At 41.9% G+C, this 20,719-nt stretch overlaps 1 protein-coding gene across 1 annotated transcript in view; it reads left to right on the top strand.

Annotated features, from left to right (window-relative positions):
- adcy5 (adenylate cyclase 5) overlaps positions 1-5,933 on the top strand; it is a 167,585-nt gene extending 161,652 nt beyond the window's left edge. The window contains exons 17-21 of the mRNA XM_060929728.1: positions 536-665; positions 765-1,028; positions 1,119-1,323; positions 2,128-2,252; positions 2,337-5,933. Of these exons, the coding sequence (XP_060785711.1) occupies positions 536-665; positions 765-1,028; positions 1,119-1,323; positions 2,128-2,252; positions 2,337-2,465 (853 nt within the window). The 3' untranslated portion in view covers positions 2,466-5,933. The remainder of the gene's footprint in view (positions 1-535; positions 666-764; positions 1,029-1,118; positions 1,324-2,127; positions 2,253-2,336) is intronic.
- Positions 5,934-20,719: the final 14,786 nt, after the last annotated feature.

Genomic DNA, 20,719 nt, shown 5'->3' with positions numbered 1-20,719 from the left:
CTAGCTTAACCACGAGTCGGTGCCGTCAGCGCAGCAGTGAAGTAACGTTCCAGCCAGTGTAGCGTTCATCAGTAGTGTTAGCGAATGCTAATAAAGCGGTCAAGCCAGTGCTATCGAGAACAAGTAGCACAGACTAACGACCGAGAAACTAAGATTTATGTCTCCAGACTCTTCTTCCACACACACTTGCTACAGTATTTTTCACTCAGACTTGAGTACTCGTTTCACTGTGCAGTTTACTTTGTTACTTTTAAATCAACATCGATAGCTACACACAACGGAGCGACCTGACACCCTGCCGCTAATCCCTTACAAAATCCTTTGCCCTGTTGCTTTATTGGTGTGTCTGGCTAAGTTTTGGCTGAGCTGAAGTCGCAGCTCTAATAGTAACAGCTCACCACTGTGAGCAGTTGTAGTTTTGTGACGTTAAGCTCAAGCAGCTCTCCTCCATCCTTTCTCTATCATGCTTTCAAATAGAGCGTTGACTTGTTAGAAAACCTGAAAACTTTAGACTTCTTCATGTTTGTATTCACAGCTGTGGGACAGACAGGGTTCCCCTGAAGATCATGACCCCAGTGGTCATCACAGTTTTCGTGCTGGCTCTCTACCTACACGCACAGCAGGTGGAATCCACTGCCAGGCTGGACTTCCTGTGGAAATTACAGGTCTGTTTCTGAATCAGGAATTATATTTATACCTGATTGCGGTTCATGAGTGGAATGTACGTAACATTGCTGGGGCCCTGTTTCTCTGTGTTTCTTCAGGCCACAGAGGAAAAAGAAGAAATGGAAGAGCTTCAGGCATACAATCGGCGTCTCCTACACAACATCCTCCCTAAAGATGTGGCTGCTCATTTCCTGGCTCGGGAGCGGAGAAATGATGAGCTCTACTACCAGTCATGCGAGTGTGTAGCCGTCATGTTCGCCTCCATCAGCAATTTCTCAGAATTCTACGTCGAGCTGGAGGCCAACAACGAGGGTGTAGAGTGTCTGAGGCTTCTTAATGAGATCATTGCTGACTTTGATGAGGTAAAGCGATGGTAAAGAGATGGCTAGAGCAACCTATTTTGCCTTGGTCAGATTACTTTCCCTGCTAACTTTTCCTGCTGTCTTTCTCAGATCATCAGTGAGGATCAGTTTCGTCAGCTGGAGAAAATCAAGACCATCGGGAGCACGTATATGGCCGCGTCTGGCCTGAACGACTCCACCTACGATAAGGTCGGTCGCTCACACATCCGTGCTCTGGCCGACTACGCCATGCGTCTCATGGACCAGATGAAGTACATCAACGAGCACTCTTTCAATAACTTCAAAATGAAGATTGGTAAGGACTGGAGGGCGTGGTGTGGAAAGTTGACTGGAGACGATCCAGGTTATCTTTGCAGTACACACTAGATGATCTATTTGAGTACCAAATTATCATGATTTTATGGTCATGATTTGGGGTGGCACGGTGGTGTAGTGGTTAGCGCTGTCGCCTCACAGCAAGAAGGTCCTGGGTTCGAGCCCCGGGGCCGGCGAGGGCCTTTCTGTGTGGAGTTTGCATGTTCTCCCCGTGTCCACGTGGGTTTCCTCCGGGTGCTCCGGTTTCCCCCACAGTCCAAAGACATGCAGGTTAGGTCAACTGGTGACTCTAAATTGACCGTAGGTGTGAATGTGAATGGTTGTCTGTGTCTATGTGTCAGCCCTGTGATGACCTGGTGACTTGTCCAGGGTGTACCCCGCCTTTCGCCCATAGTCAGCTGGGATAGGCTCCAGCTTGCCTGCGACCCTGTAGAAGGATAAAGCGGCTAGAGATAATGAGATGAGATTATGATTTGATCCTGAGCTTGGGTTACAGTATGTGTGTAATTTTGCCTTATCCATATGGGTTTACCTCCACGTTTTCAGATTCCTCTCATCTCCTAAAAGATTGTGGATTGGCTACTCTAAATTAAGCCTCAGTATGAATGTGTGTGTGTGGGTGGGTGGGGGGGGGCGGCTGTGATGGACTGGCATTCTATACAGGTTGTATTCCCACCTTGTGCCCAGTGTTCCTGGAATCCACCATGACCCTGACCAGGATGATTATGGTTTTCTTGACCCGAATATAAAGGTAAAAGAATTTGATTTGATACTTTGATTTTAGGTCTTAACATAGGTCCAGTTGTGGCTGGAGTAATAGGGGCTCGTAAACCCCAGTATGACATCTGGGGCAACACAGTGAACGTCGCCAGTCGCATGGACAGCACGGGAGTTCCTGAAAGAATACAGGTCAGATGCTTACATTTCTCCTTAAATATCCCAACAAGAATTTCCTTTGGCCCATCTTTCAATGTTTGCTGTTTTACTTACCAGGTTACCAGTGACCTCTACCAGGTCCTCCATTCCTATAACTACTCCCTGGAATGCAGAGGAGTTGTCAAAGTCAAAGGCAAGGGAGAAATGATGACGTATTTCCTGAATGGTGGACCAAGCAGCAGTTAACAAAAACCTGTGTCTGACAGTCATGACACTAAAGACATGAAGTGGCTTGACGTGTTAATAGAAAGCAAGGTGCTGAGCATCAGAGTCTCTTTGCTCTGTCTGTAGAGACGGAGGAATTGTTTAAAGATGGCTCATGGAGCATTTTGACCTTTCCACATATTAAGGCCTAAACAGAGGAAATCCTCAAGGGTGAAGGTCAAGCTGTGGAGAAAGGAAGTTGGAAAATCTGTCCACATCCACCGAAACATCATCGTTAGGAGAGACCAAAGAAATGCAAAAGAATCGCAGAAATGCCAGGCGGGTCACCTGTTCAAACTTGCGGCAGAGGGTCAGCGCTCGGACCCTGACTAGAGCCCGTCCTCAAAACGACAAAACTGTCTGACGGCACTGAATTTGGAAAGTAGGCCAATGGTTTATGTGTATATGATGCATCTATGATCTTCGGGAAGCAATCTGTGTTTTTACAGTCTCCTTGTCCTCAAACTCTGTTGAGCTAAACATGCTGGTGCAGGAACTGCGTGTTCTCCATCCTTCTCTGGTCCAGCGCTGGAGGACTGCTGTGGATACCAGTAAGGAGAACTGACTCTCCAGTAACGAGTGTTCTGTGTCTGGCTACTTCAGAATGAGTCTGCTCTGTTTTGGGTGTATGTTCTCACACACACACGTAGACAGAAAAGTGTTTTTCACAGAAGAAACTGCACACCCACTGACTCAGCTGAAGACTCTGGAGGATAGAAATAACGGTCAAACCTGCATTTATTTTGTATCTTTGAGATTTTGTATTTTGTCTCAAAAACCAAACCTTATCAAAGCTATTTTAGATTCTATATTTTGTACATTAATATATTAGAGCGATGTCTATAAACAGAGGTGTGTATTCAGATGTATATATCTAAAGAAAATTGCAACAATCATGTATATTTTAATGGGAAAGTTCGTTTTCTTTCATCTTTACTCTTCTTTTGCATTGAAGCTATTTCAGGTTCACAACATTTTTTTTTTTTGAGAGAGAGAGAGACAGAGAGTGAGAAAAATAGTGTCTTTTATCCAACAGTGTGTCTCACGGTAGAAAAATTGCCGGAGTTTTTTCACAGCCAATGTTGTTTAAACCAGTACAGATCAGATCTTGCACCCTACAGCAAGAGTCTGATGTATTAAGTGGGAATGTACTCGATGCCCCACACCTCTTTGGCCATTTTTGCACTGCACCTCTGCCTTTCTTAGTGTATCATACACTGCTTCCCCCTTCCAGCTCGATCAGATGGTACGACCCAATGAATGTTCAATTTCTCCAGTGAGGCCTTCATACGTACGGAACACTGAGTGACCACTAAACATCAGTGCCATGCTCATCAGGAGTCCTAAGGCATTCTTCATTTCAACTGGAAGGATTCTTCAGCGTGTTATTACCAAGTACAGGCAGACAGGCGCCATATTATCCAATTTCTTATCTTTAATGAAGAAGTTGATTGAAGATGCTAGTTGATATCAGTCTTTATTAATTGTCTGTTACAGCATGTGCACTATCAGGTTTTCACCTTGAAGAACCGTATACTGTATGGGAATAGAATTTATTTATTTTCCTTTTTGACATTCAGTCACAACTTTACTACTGTGTGGGGCATCAAAAATTAATTTCTCTTTGCAGGGGAAAAAAAATGCAGTGCCATATAGTTACTGTCACTTTGTGAACACCCAGAAAAGAGAAGCTGCAGTGATGTCAACAGTGTGAGTCTGTTTTATTTTAAATGTGCAGCACTCGGAGGCCTTTGGATCGTGGTCATTGCAGGTTCAGCTCAGTTCATCCTCCTGTTATGTTGTTTCCAGGTCAGATTTTCCTGAATTACATACAGTACTGTGCAAAAGTCTTAGGCACCTTTTTTTTTTAAGTACAAACTTTGTTATAGACTTTTATTTTATGACTTCTACATTATGGAACCAGAACAAAAACACTTTAGATTTCCAAACATTAGTTTTCCAGCAGGGGCGGCACGGTGGTGTAGTGGTTAGCGCTGTCGCCTCACAGCAAGAAGGTCCGGGTTCGAGCCCCGTGGCCGGCGAGGGCCTTTCTGTGCGGAGTTTGCATGTTCTCCCCGTGTCTGCGTGGGTTTCCTCCGGGTGCTCCGGTTTCCCCCACAGTCCAAAGACATGCAGGTTAGGTTAACTGGTGACTCTAAATTGACCGTAGGTGTGAATGTGAGTGTGAATGGTTGTCTGTGTCTATGTGTCAGCCCTGTGATGACCTGGCGACTTGTCCAGGGTGTACCCCACCTTTCACCTGTAGTCAGCTGGGATAGGCTCCAGCTTGCCTGCGACCCTGTAGAACAGGATAAAGCGGCTAGAGATAATGAGATGAGTTGAGTTTTTCAGCACTGGGCGACACAGTGGTGTAGTGGTTAGCACTGTCGCCTCACAACAAGAAGGTTCTGGGTTCAAGCCCAGTGGCCTTTCTGTGTGGAGTTTGCATGTTCTCCCCGTGTCTGCATGGGTTTCCTCCGGGTGCTCCGGTTTCCCTCACAGTCCAAAAGACATGCAGGTTAGGTTAACTAGTGGCTCTAAATTGACCGTAGGTGTGAATGTGAGTGTGAATAGTTGTTTGTCTCTATGTATCAACCCCATGCTGATCTGGCAACTTGTCCAGGGTGTACCCCACCTCTCACCCACAGTCAGCTGGGATCGGCTCCAGCTTGCCCGCGACCCTGCACAGGATAAGCGGCTATGGGTAACGGATGGATAGTTCTCTGGCACAAAATTAAATGTTACAGAAAAATGTTTGTATGTCAGTAAAGAAAGCAGCAAATTACACACTTTTCAGACAAAAACATAATGAAGACTGCTGGGTTTTGGTGCAAAATTAAGAAGCGAGTGCGACAGACAAAGTGTCCAGATGCTGGTTCTGCAAGATGCTCAGTAAAACCTACGGCTCATTTCCTTATAAAACTGCACTCATTGTACCCGAGACTACTATTTATTTTTTCTTTAAGCAAAGGGTCGTCACACCAAACACTAACTTTTTTCATGCATTACTGCTTACTGATCTTTATGGTATTTTTTTTTTATGTAAAAACATTTGATTTCATTACTTTTGAAGGCATATTTGCTCTACAGCATGTGCCTAAGACTTTTGCACAGTACTGTATATTGACCAAAAAGTATTTTTAAAAACTAGATAGAACTCGACACCAACGGCGTCGATGGGGATGCCTCCACCTGGTAGACTACACGCCTCATTAAGTTGTGATTTGGGGATGGACATCTGACCTCACAGTAATCTTGACCTGTGACCTTTTAACCTCAAAATCTAATCAGTTAATGTTTGTCTCCAAGTGCACAAATGGTGAAAGTTTGGTGAAATTCCTTTCATTTGCCTTGGAGATATTGTGTTCACAAGGTTTTCGGACAGACATTTGACCTCACAGTGACCTTGACCTTAGACCTTTTGATCTCAAAATCTAATCAGTTCATCTTTGTCCCAAAGCGCACAAATGGTGAAAGTTTGGTGAAATTCCTTTCATTAGCCTTTGAGATATCGTGTTCACAAGGTTTCGGGATAGACACACACGGATAGACAGACAACCCGAAAACATAATGCCTCCTGCACCTTAAGGTGGCGGAGACATAAAAAGTACAACATAGTAAAGGGTTATTTTACAATCAGGGTACAAAGTTTGTGTCACAGGGGTCCAAAATTCAAATTGATTCAAACTGGTTCTTGTACCGGGCAGCACGGTGGTGTAGTGGTTAGCGCTGTCGCCTCACAGCAAGAAGGTCTGGGTTCGAGCCCCGTGGCTGGCGAGGGCCTTTCTGTGCGGAGTTTGCATGTTCTCCCCATGTCCGCGTGGGTTTCCTCCGGGTGCTCCGGTTTCCCCCACAGTCCAAAGACATGCAGGTTAGGTTAACTGGTGACTCTAAATTGACCGTAGGTGTGAGTGTGAATGGTTGTCTGTGTCTATGTGTCAGCCCTGTGATGACCTGGCGACTTGTCCAGGGTGTACCCCGCCTTTCGCCCGTAGTCAGCTGGGATAGGCTCCAGCTTGCCTGCGACCCTGTAGAAGGATAAAGCGGCTACAGATAATGAGATGAGATGAGATGGTTCTTGTACCAGTTTTTAAGTGAAGGACAAGTTAAAGAACAGATTTCAGGTATTTTTTTTTACATATGTGTATGGTAGTTTTGTGTAATCTGCTATAAGATGGGAGAAACAAATGAAGTGATTCTCGGAGAGGACATTTTTTTTTGACAATTCAGAATCCACTACTTCCATAGTGCTTTTAAATATAAGGCTGTAAGCTTTGTGTTAGTTGTCTCTAATATTTATGTCCCAATATCTTGACCACATTTTAGGATGAAAATAATCATTTTAGATATGTTATTTTATATTGAAAAATTAGCTGTCTCGGAGAGGACTTTTTTTTTTTGACACAATTACATACTAATTTGATCAAAATAGTCTGAAAACTTACTGGCATTCAACATTAAAACTTAACTATGTTTCCAATGATATGGAACCAAATATGTGTTTTATGGTATAAAGAATGATTTAAGTGCATCCCTTTTGGAGCTACCTGTGGTCAAAAAAGCACTTTTTCTAAACGACACGAGTAATTTTGCTAAATATGACATATATTGCCATACATTCACCAAAAATAACGTTATCACCATTTTTTTTTTTTTTCATGGTAAATAGAGCTATCACAGGGCTACAATAAACAACCAAGTTTATTTGGTCAAGCCTTTTGATATTGAAGATAAGTGTTAAATGTGATTTTTAGCTTGCGTACCCCGATTGTAAAACAACCCTAAACTTAATTTCAACATGTATTATGTTTTTAATTATTTTTTCCCCAGAACTCTGTAATATGACATTTTTATTGAGCCCACCAATTAGTTCTCTCTAATAGTTATTAACCACAAACCAATTTTATTAGAAAAATATGTGAACCACTCTGTGTTTGGCAACATGCCACTGTTCATCGCTGTGTTTGTGTGCATGCGTTTATGGGAGACATGGACAGACTCGATGGATTCTATTCAGTGGGTTAATTTACCTCACGATCCTTTGACTTGACCTTTTCCTCTCCCTGCTCTCTTTTGTCACGTGTGTGAATAATCTGTTCCTGTGTGATGCTTCCTACCGTATAGTTGCTGTAACTTCCTATATTTGCATTTTCCATTACAGTCCTGTAAAGTTGTTGAGATTGGATGATGTAATGAGCTGAAAGTGCTTTCGAGGCTTAAGGAAGGGAGAGCACGATTTGTTTTAAAGGTTTTCTATTTCTAATGCTTCCATTTTTCCCCCCTAAAACTTAAACAGGTGAAATTGACCTGCAACATAACAGGAGGGTTAAAAAGCCATGACAGTTATGATGAACTGTATGATGTATAATCACGTCACTTTCTCTTTGATATGGAGGTTCTGAGGCTGTTTTTTTTTTTTTTCTGTACTTTGAGGACATGCTCGTTTTAATAATGGATATTGCTGAACTGCAGAATTCAGAGCTAATTTATGGTTTGTTTTTTCCTTATCTGTGATGTCAAAACAAAACACTATACCCCTTTTTTTACATTCAAATAAATCACTTCAATGTTTATATATTCTGAAAATAAATTAGGCCGTCAGTGCTTATGCTATTTTTATTTTTGTTTTGATTGATTGATCAAAATGAATTTTAGCACACATATACAGTGGTGCTTGAAAGTTTGTGAACCCTTTAGAATTTTCTATATTTCTGCATAAATATGACCTAAAACATCATCACATTTTCACACAAGTCCTAAAAGTAGATAAAGAGAACCCAGTTAAACAAATGAGACAAAAATATTATACTTGGTCATTTATTTATTGAAGAAAATGATCCAATATTACATATCTGTGAGTGGCAAAAGTATGTGACCCTCTAGGATTAGCAGTTAATTTGAAGGTGAAATTAGAGTCAGGTGTTTTCAATCAATGGGATGACAATCAGGTGTGAGTGGGCACCCTGTTTTATTTAAAGAACAGGGATCTATCAAAGTCTGATCTTCACAACATATGTTTGTGGAAGTGTATCATGGCACAAACAAAGGAGATTTCTGAGGACCTCAGAAAACGCATTGTTGATGCTTATCAGGCTGGAAAAGGTTACAGAACCATCTCTAAAAAGTTTGGACTCCACCAATCCACTATCAGATAGATTGTGTACAAATGGAGGAAATTCAAGACCATTGTTACCCTCCCCAGGAGTGGTCGACCAACAAAGATCACTCTAAGAACAAGGCGTGTAATAGTTGGCGAGGTCACAAAGGACCCCAGGGTAACTTCGAAGCAACTGAAGGCCTCTCTCACATTGGCTCATGTTAATGTTCATGAGTCCACCATCAGGAGAACACTGAACTACAATGGTGTGCATGGCAGGGTTGCAAGGAGAAAGCCACTGCTCTCCAAAAAGAACATTGCTGCTCGTCTGCAGTTTGCTAAAGATCACGTGGACAATCCAGAAGGCTATTGGAAAAATGTTTTGTGGATGGATGAGACCAAAATAGAACTTTTTGGTTTGAATGAGAAGCGTTCTGTTTGGAGAAAGGAAAACACTGCATTCCAGCATAAGAACCTTATCCCATCTGTGAAACATGGTGGTGGTAGTATCATGGTTTGGGCCTGTTTTGCTGCATCTGGGCCAGGACGGCTTGCCATCATTAATGGAACAATGAATTCTGAATTATACCAGCAAATTCTAAAGGAAAATGTCAGGACATCTGTCCATGAACTGAATCTCAAGAGAAGGTGGGTCATGCAGCAAGACAAAGACCCTAAGCACACAAGTCATTCGACCAAAGAATGGTTAAAGAAGAATAAAGTGAATGTTTTGGAATGGCCAAGTCAAAGTCCTGACCTTAATCCAATGGAAATGTTGTGGAAGGACCTGAAGCGAGCAGTTCATGTGAGGAAACCCACCAACATCCCAGAGTTGAAGCTGTTCTGTATAGAGGAACGGGCTAAAATTCCTCCAAGCCGGTGTGCAGGACTGATCAACAGTTACCGGAAACATTTAGTTGCAGTTATTGCTGCACAAGGGGGTCACACCAGATACTGAAAGCAAAGGTTCACATACTTTTGCCACTCACAGATATGTAATATTGGATCATTTTCCTCAATAAATAAATGATCAAGTGTAATATTTTTGCCTCATTTGTTTAACTGGGTTCTCTTTATCTACTTTTAGGACTTGTGTGAAAATCTGATGATGTTTTAGGTCATATTTATGCAGAAATATAGAAAATTCTAAAGGGTTCACAAACTTTCAAGCACCACTGTAGATGTTACACACAATATCCAAAGGGTGGCAGCAGTAGCATTTCTTAACTTTTATTTGGTCAGTTCATTCAGTTCATTTCATTACATAACAATACAGGAAACTATAATCAGGAAACATATGGTGGATATGATAAGCCTAATATATCAAACGTGTTTTATGATTGTAAAATCACTTGAAAAATTGATCATCATCATGACACACTGATCGTCACTGTGACCTGCAGTAACATCATTTTGTCATATAAAAGATATTTAATAGTATATTGGGTTAAATATAATATTACCTCAAATCCACTTAAATATACCAATATGTCGGGGATAAAGAAACTTGATTTGAAAATGATTGCTCACTTCAGCACAGTCAGGTCTGATTAAATCCATGCTGTCGTAAAACCTTTAGAGCGTTTCTGCACTGAAGAAAAACAGCTTTGTGCTGAGCGTGAAAGGAACAGGACATTGGGATTTAAATATACCCAGGCGTGCTATTGGGAAAACTCTTCTCTCCTCCCCAACACCTAATGTCATTCTTTTCAAATAATTGGTAGAAACAGAGATTGAGGAGATTGAGTCATCAAACTCCTGTTTGTCATGTCTTACATCTGGAGCAGCTGATGTTGGACAAGGATTCTAAAATTAGAGACGAATGAATGAACGGTGGACACATTACATTTTCAGATTGTTCATCCGTTTGTCCACCTACCTGCCCATCTGAGATTTTCGTTGGCGCTGTATCTCTCAGACAAGTGGTTTAATGTGTGGGGGACTAATATAGAATTATCATCATAAACCAACAGGATGAAGGTCTGACCTTCTGATGAAACACACAGATTTGATCATATATTTTTTCGAATAATTAAAATGTCTAAATTTACAGCAATAGTGAATCAAAATTCATTCTTCAGCTGGTTCATTGAAAACAGGCATTCTGTAATGGCTAATAAATAATTTAGCCAATTAAAATTGGAAAACTGTAGGTTGCTCGAGGCTTCTCTTGGTAGTCAAGTTTTAGTTGCAGTGTCAGACACTCTGTTGTAAGATCCTACAGAGAACCTTTAGGGCTTTTTCAGAGGGCGACGCAAAAAAACAACCCTTAAAGGTTCTAGATTTGAAGGGTGTCATGGTGGTGTAGTGGTTAGCACTGTCACCTCACAGCAAGAAGGTTCTGGGTTTGAACCCCATGGCCGATGAGGGCCTTTCTGCGTGGAGTTTGCATGTTCTCTCTGTGTTTGTCTGGGTTTCCTCTGGGTGCTCCGGTTTCCCCCACAGTCCAAAGACATGCAGGCTAGGTAAAATACCCAACCAGTGGGGTTGTACAAGACAGTGCATAATTAGTGACGATCCCAAGCCTGGATAGATTGGGGAAGGTTGCATCAGGAAAGACATCTGGTGTAAAACCTGTGCCAAATCAAATATGCAGAACAGATCTGCTGTGGTGACCCCTAAGATGAAGCCAAACCAAGAAGCCTTTGTCACGCACAGACTTCAGCACACACTGAAATTTCTCCTCTGTATTTAACCCATCTGAAGCAGTGGGCAGCTATGCTAAAGCGCCCGGGGAGCAGTTGTGGGTTAGGTGCCTTGCTCCAGGGGCACTTCAGCCCAACCTCAGGCCATAGCTGCCCCATATTAACCTAACCGCATGTCTTTGGACTGTGAGAGAAACCAGAGCACCCAGAGGAAACCCACACAGACATGGAGAGAACACGCAAACTCCACACAGAAAGGCCCCCATCGGCCGCTGGGCTCAAACCCAGAACCTTCTTGCTGTGAGACAACAGCGCTAACCACTACACCACCGTACCACCCAGAAAACTCTGTTGCCTCGTGTGAGGATCGAACTCATGACCTTCAGATTATGAGACTAACACACTACCTTCCAGGGAGCAGCTGGAAGAAGAATGGTTCTAGATTTGAAGTGTTTTCTAAGCGTATATCATGTAGACTATAAACTCCTCTAGACTCCCTAAAAAAGGCCACAAAGTTTGTCAAAGTCTGAAAATTTGTCAAGGAGCAGTTCACCTGTCAGCAGTCACGTATTGGCAAAAAAAAAAAAAAAAAAAAGATTAGGCTATGTAGGAGTCCTTGGAATTCTGGGCACATTGATATTTTCTCTGTATTTAAGTATAAATGGGCCATAATTTTCAGAACTGCAAGCTCTGCCAGTCAGTGCTTCACCTGGGTTAGTACAGCCAGCATGACGAGAGCAAACCTGGTACATTAAGCTCATTAGTCACGCTGCTCTGGAGGAAATGACCCTTTCTAAAAATGCCAAACAAATCATCACCACTCTTTAATCTCCTCCGTGTCATTAAAGAGTGGGATGGGAAAGGATTGCAATTAGAAAACAAGTATTGATGACTGCATTCATTCATAAAGGATTCACTGTTGATTCGTCGTCAGATGAAGAATTATAATTGAAAGCCTTCATGAAAAGGGTGAATTGTGGTGGTGAGAGACTCGTGCTCTCTCATCATGCCCTGGGATGTTTTCAGTAGGAGGATTTTAAGGGACAAGATGAACAGGTAAAAGTACAATGACATCTGGGACAACTTGTTTGATTGCTCAAATGTTCACCTTCTGCCTCAACAATGACACAAAACACACAGGTCAGTCCGGCAGTGGCTTCGCGTCAAGTCAGTGGATGTGGTTAAGTGGGCCAGCCAAAGCCCAGACGTGAACTTCAACATGTCTGAAGAAACCTTTAAAATGGTGGTATCGGGACATTCCCAAATCCAATATGATGGGTCTTGAGAGGTTCAGGAGAAAATCTGTGACCTTAAATCCGTGTGTGCCAAGCTTGTGCCCTCACAAACCAAGAAGACTGAAAACTGGAGTCACTGCTAAGAGAAAACCATACTGGATTAATAATCAAGATGCAAGAGCATCTTACTACAGGACAGGTGTGTGTGTGTGTGTGTGTGTGTGTGTGTGTGTGTGTGAGAGAGAGAGAGTGAACTAATGTATAATAATCTGAAGCAATTTGTGAATGAGCATGTTGCTTCATGAATATATTTTAACAGACCTCTAGTATGTTATGCAGAAACAAAAGATTACAGTAAAAACAAAAAATTAGTGATCGTACATAATTCCTCTTCAAAATCAAATCAATTCGATACACAAAGCAGACAAAACAGGATTGCTATCCTTCTAAACATACAGAGTTTTTTAACGGTAGTTGATATGCATGCAAAGATGAACTGGTTTCAGCAATGATTACATGTCAGATATCTGTATCGCAAATAGACTCACAATGCATAATTATCAAACTCTTCATATTACTTCATGTTCAATCAACCTAAATGAGCAATGTGCCAAATACTCACAATACTGAATATTCCACAAATTCATAAATAATACAAACCTACATTACACACACGATTGATGAATTTTTTGACTATGAACAGTTAATGAGGTTAAAAATAAGCCAAGTCAAGATCTTTGGTCATAAATTATGCCACCGCTGTACACATTTCCATGATTGATGGTTTTATTAGTCAGAAGCAAATACTAGACAAGAACAAAACGCTGTTTGGAAAGTGTCATAGCTGAACTCCAACAGGCACACCGCTAAATTTTGGCCTGAGTACTACTGGCATGTTTGGCACAAAAAAGGCATCTATAAAATAAAATATATAAAAATTAATAATAATATATAATAATAACAATATAACTCTGTGTGTGTATGTATATACATACACACGGGCGGCACGGTGGTGTAGTGGTTAGCGCTGTCGCCTCACAGCAAGAAGGTCCGGGTTCGAGCCCCGTGGCCGGCGAGGGCCTTTCTGTGCAGAGTTTGCATGTTCTCCCCGTGTCCGCGTGGGTTTCCTCCGGGTGCTCCGGTTTCCCCCACAGTCCAAAGACATGCAGGTTAGGTTAACTGGTGACTCTAAATTGACCGTAGGTGTGAATGTGAGTGTGAATGGTTGTCTGTGTCTATGTGTCAGCCCTGTGATGACCTGGCGACTTGTCCAGGGTGTACCCCGCCTTTCGCCCATAGTCAGCTGGGATAGGCTCCAGCTTGCCTGCGACCCTGTAGAACAGGAGAGAGAGAAAGAGGTGTATAATTGAGACTTTGAGGCTGTTTTGTGCCTAGTGGCATCACCAGTTCTAATAAGTACAAAGTTTTTAAAACTCAAAGCCTGGCCACCTTTTCCAGGAGGTTAACAAGATCGAGACAAAGATGCATCCATCCATCCACCATCTGTAGCCGCTTATCCTGTACAGGGTCACAGGCAAGCTGGAGCCTATCCCAGCTGACTACGGGCGAAAGGCGGGGTACACCCTGGACAAGTCGCCAGGTCATCACAGGGCTGACACATAGACACAGACAACCATTCACACTCACATTCACACCTACGCTCAATTTAGAGTCACCAGTTAACCTAACCTGCATGTCTTTGGACTGTGGGGGAAACCGGAGCACCCAGAGGAAACCCACGCGGACACGGGGAGAACATGCAAACTCCACACAGAAAGGCCCTCGCCGGCCACGGGGCTCGAACCCAGACCTTCTTGCTGTGAGGCGACAGTGCTAACCACTACACCACCATGCCACCAAAGATGCATCCAAATGAATTAAGAAATTGTTGCAAGAACACAAAAATCAGTGTTTTGCCTTGATTCTGTCTCTGAATTTGAACTTGAATGGCACCTTTTGTTAGGCCTTACAGGGACAAGATCGGCGCTCTTAATCTCTCCAAACACTGCGGTAATGATAAAAAAAAAATACTACTTAAAAAACCCATATTATAAAACACACAGTTGTCGACATACAATTATCCTATATAGGTGCACATTTTCATCAGGGAAACAGACAATCAGATACAGTGCCCTACAGAATTACTGGCATTGCGTTATATTACAGGAATTTAGCAGACGCTCTTATCCAGAGTGGCATACAACAAGTTCAGCAACTTTTACCTAATCTGCATGTCTTTGAACTGTGGGAGGAAACCCACACAGAGACAGGGAGAACATGCAAACCCCACACAGAAAGGCCCCTATCAGCTGTGAGGTTCGAACCCAGAACCTTCTTGTTGTGACGTGACAGTGCTAACCACTACACCACCGTGCCACTGACAGTGAACAAATATTAAAGGAACAGTCCACCGTACTTCCATAATGAAATATGCTCTTATCTGAATTGAGACGAGCTGCTCCGTACCTCTCCGAGCTTTGCGCGACCTCCCAGTCAGTCAGACGCAGTCAGACGCGCTGTCACTCCTGTTAGCAATGTAGCTAGGCTCAGTATGGCCAATGGTATTTTTTGGGGCTGTAGTTAGATGCGACCAAACTCTTCCACGTTTTTCCTGTTTACATAGGTTTATATGACCAGTGACATGAAACAAGTTCAGTTACACAAATTGAAACGTGGCGATTTTCTATGCTATGGAAAGTCCGCACTATAATGACAGGCGTACTAACACCTTCTGCGCGCTTCGGCAGCGCATTGATACGGAGCTCAGATATCAATGTGCTGCCGAAGCGTGCAGAAGGTGTTAGTACGCCTGTCATTATAGTGCGGACTTTCCATAGCATAGAAAATCGCCACGTTTCAATTTGTGTAACTGAACTTGTTTCATGTCACTGGTCATATAAACCTATGTAAACAGGAAAAACGCGGAAGAGTGTGGTGGCATCTAACTACAGCCCCAAAAAATACCGTTGGCCATACCGAGCCTAGCTACATTGCTAACAGGAGTGACAGCGCGTCTGACTGACTGGGAGGTCGCGCAAAGCTCGGATAGGTACGGAGCAGCTCGTCTCAATTCAGATAAGAGCATATTTCATTATGGAAATACGGTGGACTGTTCCTTTAATATATAAAAAGAATAACACGTGCAACAGATGATACTTGCATGGACACTGTATAGTTGTTACTTTACTGCATTTTTTTTCAACAAAACACTGGTTTAAAGCTTATCACCCTTACAATTAATATTTTGCGACAATAAGTGAGTCTCTTCCTTTAACCCTATTTTGTGTAACACCCATGCTCTCAGGAAGGACTTTTAAGCATCTTGATTTTTTTTTTTTTAATGAAAGTTGCATTCAGTAGTTGAGTTGTCTAACTGACAGAGGTGAACAGTAATGAATTACATTTACTTGAGTACTGTACTTAAGTACACTTTTTGAGTATCTGTACTTTACTTGAGCATTTCTTTTTGGAAACTTATTACTTTAACTTCACTAGATTTGAAAGGCAAATATCGTACTTTTCACCCCACTAAATTTCTATCAAGGTCCTTATTACTATGAAGCGGCTTTGAAAGTGGATGTGTTTTTCTTTTCTAAAACGTGATTGTTTTTTTCGCAGGTGACACCGAGAGCCTATCAGTAATCACTAGGGTCACGTCACGTCCATAGACTGGATAAAATTAAGATCAGTGATTTCTCTGCAGCATTATTTGAACACGATCAGTTGATGGCAGAATGGAAGGAGGCGGTTCTTCTGGGGAATGCACACACCCATGGCCATACCTAGAACCCATGTTTCAGTTTTCTGAAAAGATTAAAGATTTGTTTCGTTTTAAATGTTTGCCAAAAACAAACCACATCACAGCCTACAAAAACTTGCCATCCAACCTGCGGAAGCATATTGAGGTATACTATATAAACGTTTTATTCCAAGAGAAAGCTTGCAACGAAGTTGTCTGTGCTTTTAGAGCTAGTGATAACGTTGCAATAGCTATGCAGTCTGGTTAGTCAAATGACTTTCTATGGATTCGGCTGCCAAGTTGCCGTTGCCTTGTCCACGGCTAATATTAACACATAGCTAGTTAATTTGGACACTATTAGTTAGCATGTAAAAACAGAGTTACGCGAACATGAGTAACTTTAACTTATCTGAAGTCCTTTCAGAAATGCTTTTTAGTATAATCTTGCCAAATAAACAAAATGTAAAAAGTTTTATTTTCTAGTAGCGTTAGCTACCCAATATGATTTTGAGTTTGAAAAGAGTTTGCTAGCATGTCAGGTGGACCGTCACTGACTCGCTAGCTTAACGTTAAACCACCATGATGGCACAGCATGCATTCATTTTGTGAATTCACATTTTTGTCTTTGGTAACGGCATTAGGTTTTGTAAGCGTCGTGGCAATAATACAACAATGCGTTGACAGAAAATGTACTTTTAATACTTAAGTATTTTTAAAAGCAACTACTTCAGTACTTTAACTTGCGTAAAAATTTGCCTGGACAACTTTTACTTGTATTGGAGTAACATTTAACCAGTGGGATCTGTACTTTGACTTAAGTTTTGAAGTTGGGTACTTTGTCCACCTCTGCTAACTGATCAATTCTAAAACTGACATTTGGACATTTTTTTCACTCCACTATCCTTCTCACGGATCATGGAGAGTGTGCTCATTTGTCCAACGTTTGTCAAACTTCCATGATTCAGACATTTGAAACTTTCTGCTATGGCACCAATTATACTTGCAGGTATTCTGCTTATGTATTTTTATACCCATTACCTGATTTAGGCAGGTCAACAACCGTTACCAGTGCGATGGATTGCAAAAGGGACTTTTATATGTATACACCCTCATACCAGAGAAAACAGGACATGATAAAAGGCAACAACAGATTTCCTGAAGGACTTGGAGAAAATGAAAAAGTTTTTGCAAGAATGACCAGTTTTTTGCATACATTTAAAATATTCCATCAGGGCATGTTTATTTTTCAAAGAAAATACTGTTTAAAATGGTAGGTCTAATGAAATTATTGTTTTAGAATAAAGATAAATACATTCTCCAACAGTTCGAGTACACCGATTGAACGACTGTGTATAATTATGTTTATGAAGGACGACTGTTCTGGACCGAATTCTATTATTTCATTGGTGGTCAATTTTCAGCCCAGCAGTGTCTGGTCATTCGCCAATTAATCAGGCATACCTACCATATCGGTGCAATGCTGACTAATACAAACTATGCATTGAAAAAGATTAGCTATTGTCTTTACATGTACATCTACAAGCTAAACCTAGATGAGGAACAGTCACTAAATCGTGTCAGCAATATCTGTAACACTGCCATACCTGACTCATATATCACTGCGACATTTATATTTGAGTCTGAGAATACCATGAAGCTAAAATCCTGTTAAGAGATACAGTAGTGACTCAGCTATTCAGACAGCCAGAGGAAGTGCATTTCACTACCCTAGTGCTAATACAGAGATGATCTTGATTCATGTCTTCCTTGTGACTTGAGGGATGATGGATCACGTAGCGTCATACTTGAAGCACAGTGCTTGATCATTGTCTTCACATAGATGAATACTGTTCTGTTTTTGGCTTTGCATGAAGCATTGGTGGAGGGAATGCAGCAATGAGGCAATGGCAAGATACATAACCATGTCAGAGTCATTATTACACTTTTGGAGCGTGGCAGTGGGGACTTGCCTATTCAGCCACTGATGTCAGGTTTGGAGAACCAGGGCTCATTCAACATTCCAGTTCATCCCAATGGTGTTCCGTGGGGTTGAGGTCAGGGCTCTGTGCAGGCCAGTCAAGTTCTTCCACACCAACCTCAGCAAACCATGACCTCAGTTTGTGGACCTCACTTTGTGCACAGGGGCATTGTCATGCTGGAACAGGTTTGGGCTTCTTACTTTCAATAAACGTAAACTGTAATGGTACAGCATACAAAGACATCCTGTACAATAGTATGCATCCAACTTTGTAGGAATAGTTTCAGGAAGACCCACACAATAGTTAGACATATACAAGCACTTGACAATTATATAGATGATGTTATACTAGTGCAAAGTGAAAAGGTTTTTTTTTAAATAATTTAATTCAAAAAGGTAAACTTTCATATATTCTATATTCATTACATGTAAAGTGAAATATCTCATCTCATCTCATTATCTCTAGCCGCTTTATCCTTCTACAGGGTCGCAGGCAAGCTGGAGCCTATCCCAGCTGACTATGGGCAAAAGGTGGAGTACACCCTGGACAAGTCGCCAGGTCATCACAGGGCTGACACATAGACACAGACAACCATTCACACTCACATTCACACCTACGGTCAATTTAGAGTCACCAGTTAACCTAACCTGCATGTCTTTGGACTGTGGGGGAAACCGGAGCACCCGGAGGAAACCCACGCGGACACGGGGAGAACATGCAAACTCCACACAGAAAGGCCCTCGCCGGCCCCGGGGCTCGAACCCAGGACCTTCTTGCTGTGAGGTGACAGCGCTAACCACTACACCACTGTGCCACCCCTAAAGTGAAATATTTCAAGCCTTTTTTGTTTTAATTTTGATTATTATGGCTTATAGCTCATGAAAATCAGAAATCCAGTATATCAAATTATTAGAATATTTCATTTCGAGTTTGAGTAAAACAGTATGAACACAGTGTATCTCTCGGTCTAGTTCAGTGCACACAACCACAATCATGGGGAAAACTGCTGACTTGACAGTTGTCCAGAAGACAATCATCGACACTCTCCACAAGGAGGGTAAGCCACAGGTGGTCATTGCTGAAAAGGCTGGCTAGAGAAGGTGCACAAGCAAAAGGGATGACTGCAGCCTTGAGAAGATTGTCAAGAAAAGTCGATTCAAGAACTTGGGAGAGCTTCACAAGGAGTGGACTAAAGCTGGTGTCAGTGCACCAAGAGCCACCACACACAGACGTCTTCAGGAAAGGGGCTACAACTGTCACATTCCTAATATCAAGCCAGTCCTAAACCAGAGAATGTCAGAACTGTCTTACCCTTGCCCATCACGAACAGACATCTTCAAGAAAGGGGATACAACTTTTGCATTCCTAATATCAAGCTACTCCTGAGCCAGAGACAATGTCAGAAGTGTCTTACCTGGGCTAAGGAGAGAAAGAACTGGACTGTTGCTCAGTGGTCCAAAGTCTTCTTCAGATGAAAGTAAATTTTGCATTTCATTTGTAAATCAAGGTCCGAGAGTCTGGAGGAAGAGTGGAGAGGAACAGAATCCACGGTGTTTGAAGTCCAGTGTGAAGTTTCTGCAGTCTGTGATGATTTCGGGTGCCATGTCATCTGCTGGTGTTGGTCCACTGTGTTTTATCAAGTCCAAAGTCAACACAGCCATCTACCAGGAGATTTTAGAGCACTTCATGCTTCCATCTGCTGACAAGTTTATGGAGATGCTGATTTCCTTTTCCAGCAGGATTTGGCACCTGCCCACAGTGCCAAAACTACTGCCAAATGGTTTGTTGACCATGATATTACTGTGCTTGATTAGCCAGCCAACTCACCTGACCTGAACCCCATAGATAATCTATGGGGTATTGTCAAGAGGAAGATGAGAAACATCCGACCCAAAAATACAGATACGCTGAAGGCCACAATCAAAGCAACCTGGGCTTCAATAAATACCTCAGCAGTGCCACAGGCTGATAGCCTTGAAGCCACACCACATTGATGCAGGAATTCATGGTAAAGGAGCCCCAACAAAGTACTGAGTGTATAAATGAACACTTTTCAGAAGTTGGACATTTCTGTATTGTAAACCCTTTTTTGATTGATCTTAGGAAATATTCTGATAAGCTACAATCAAAAAAGGTTTGAAATATTTCACTTTATGCATAATACAGAACATGAAAATTTACCTTTTTGAATTAAATTATGAAAAAATTAACTTTCACAATATTCTAATTTTGAGATGCACTAGTACATACAGTCTGAAAACACTGTGCAGCAACACATGGGCTATGGTCAGTAATTATAAACACACCTAATAAAAGGCTCAGAGAGTAGGTATAAGGTGGCTGCACCTGACCTATTGACAACTTGACGCAGTTTCTAACCCTAGCATGACCTAGTACGTTTTTCCATTTCACACATTTACAATCTTGATTCCAAAAAAGTCGGAACTTACAAGTTTATTGTAAAACAAACCGAATGCAGTAACTTAAATTCTTTTTGACTTTTCAACTAAATATAAACACAAAGACAAGATGTTTAATGTT

Source organism: Neoarius graeffei, chromosome 9 (genome assembly GCF_027579695.1).
Source record: "Neoarius graeffei isolate fNeoGra1 chromosome 9, fNeoGra1.pri, whole genome shotgun sequence".
NCBI lineage: Eukaryota > Metazoa > Chordata > Actinopteri > Siluriformes > Ariidae > Neoarius > Neoarius graeffei.
The sequence above is the reverse complement of the archived record's forward strand: the minus strand, read 5'-3'. Positions and strand labels throughout refer to the sequence as shown.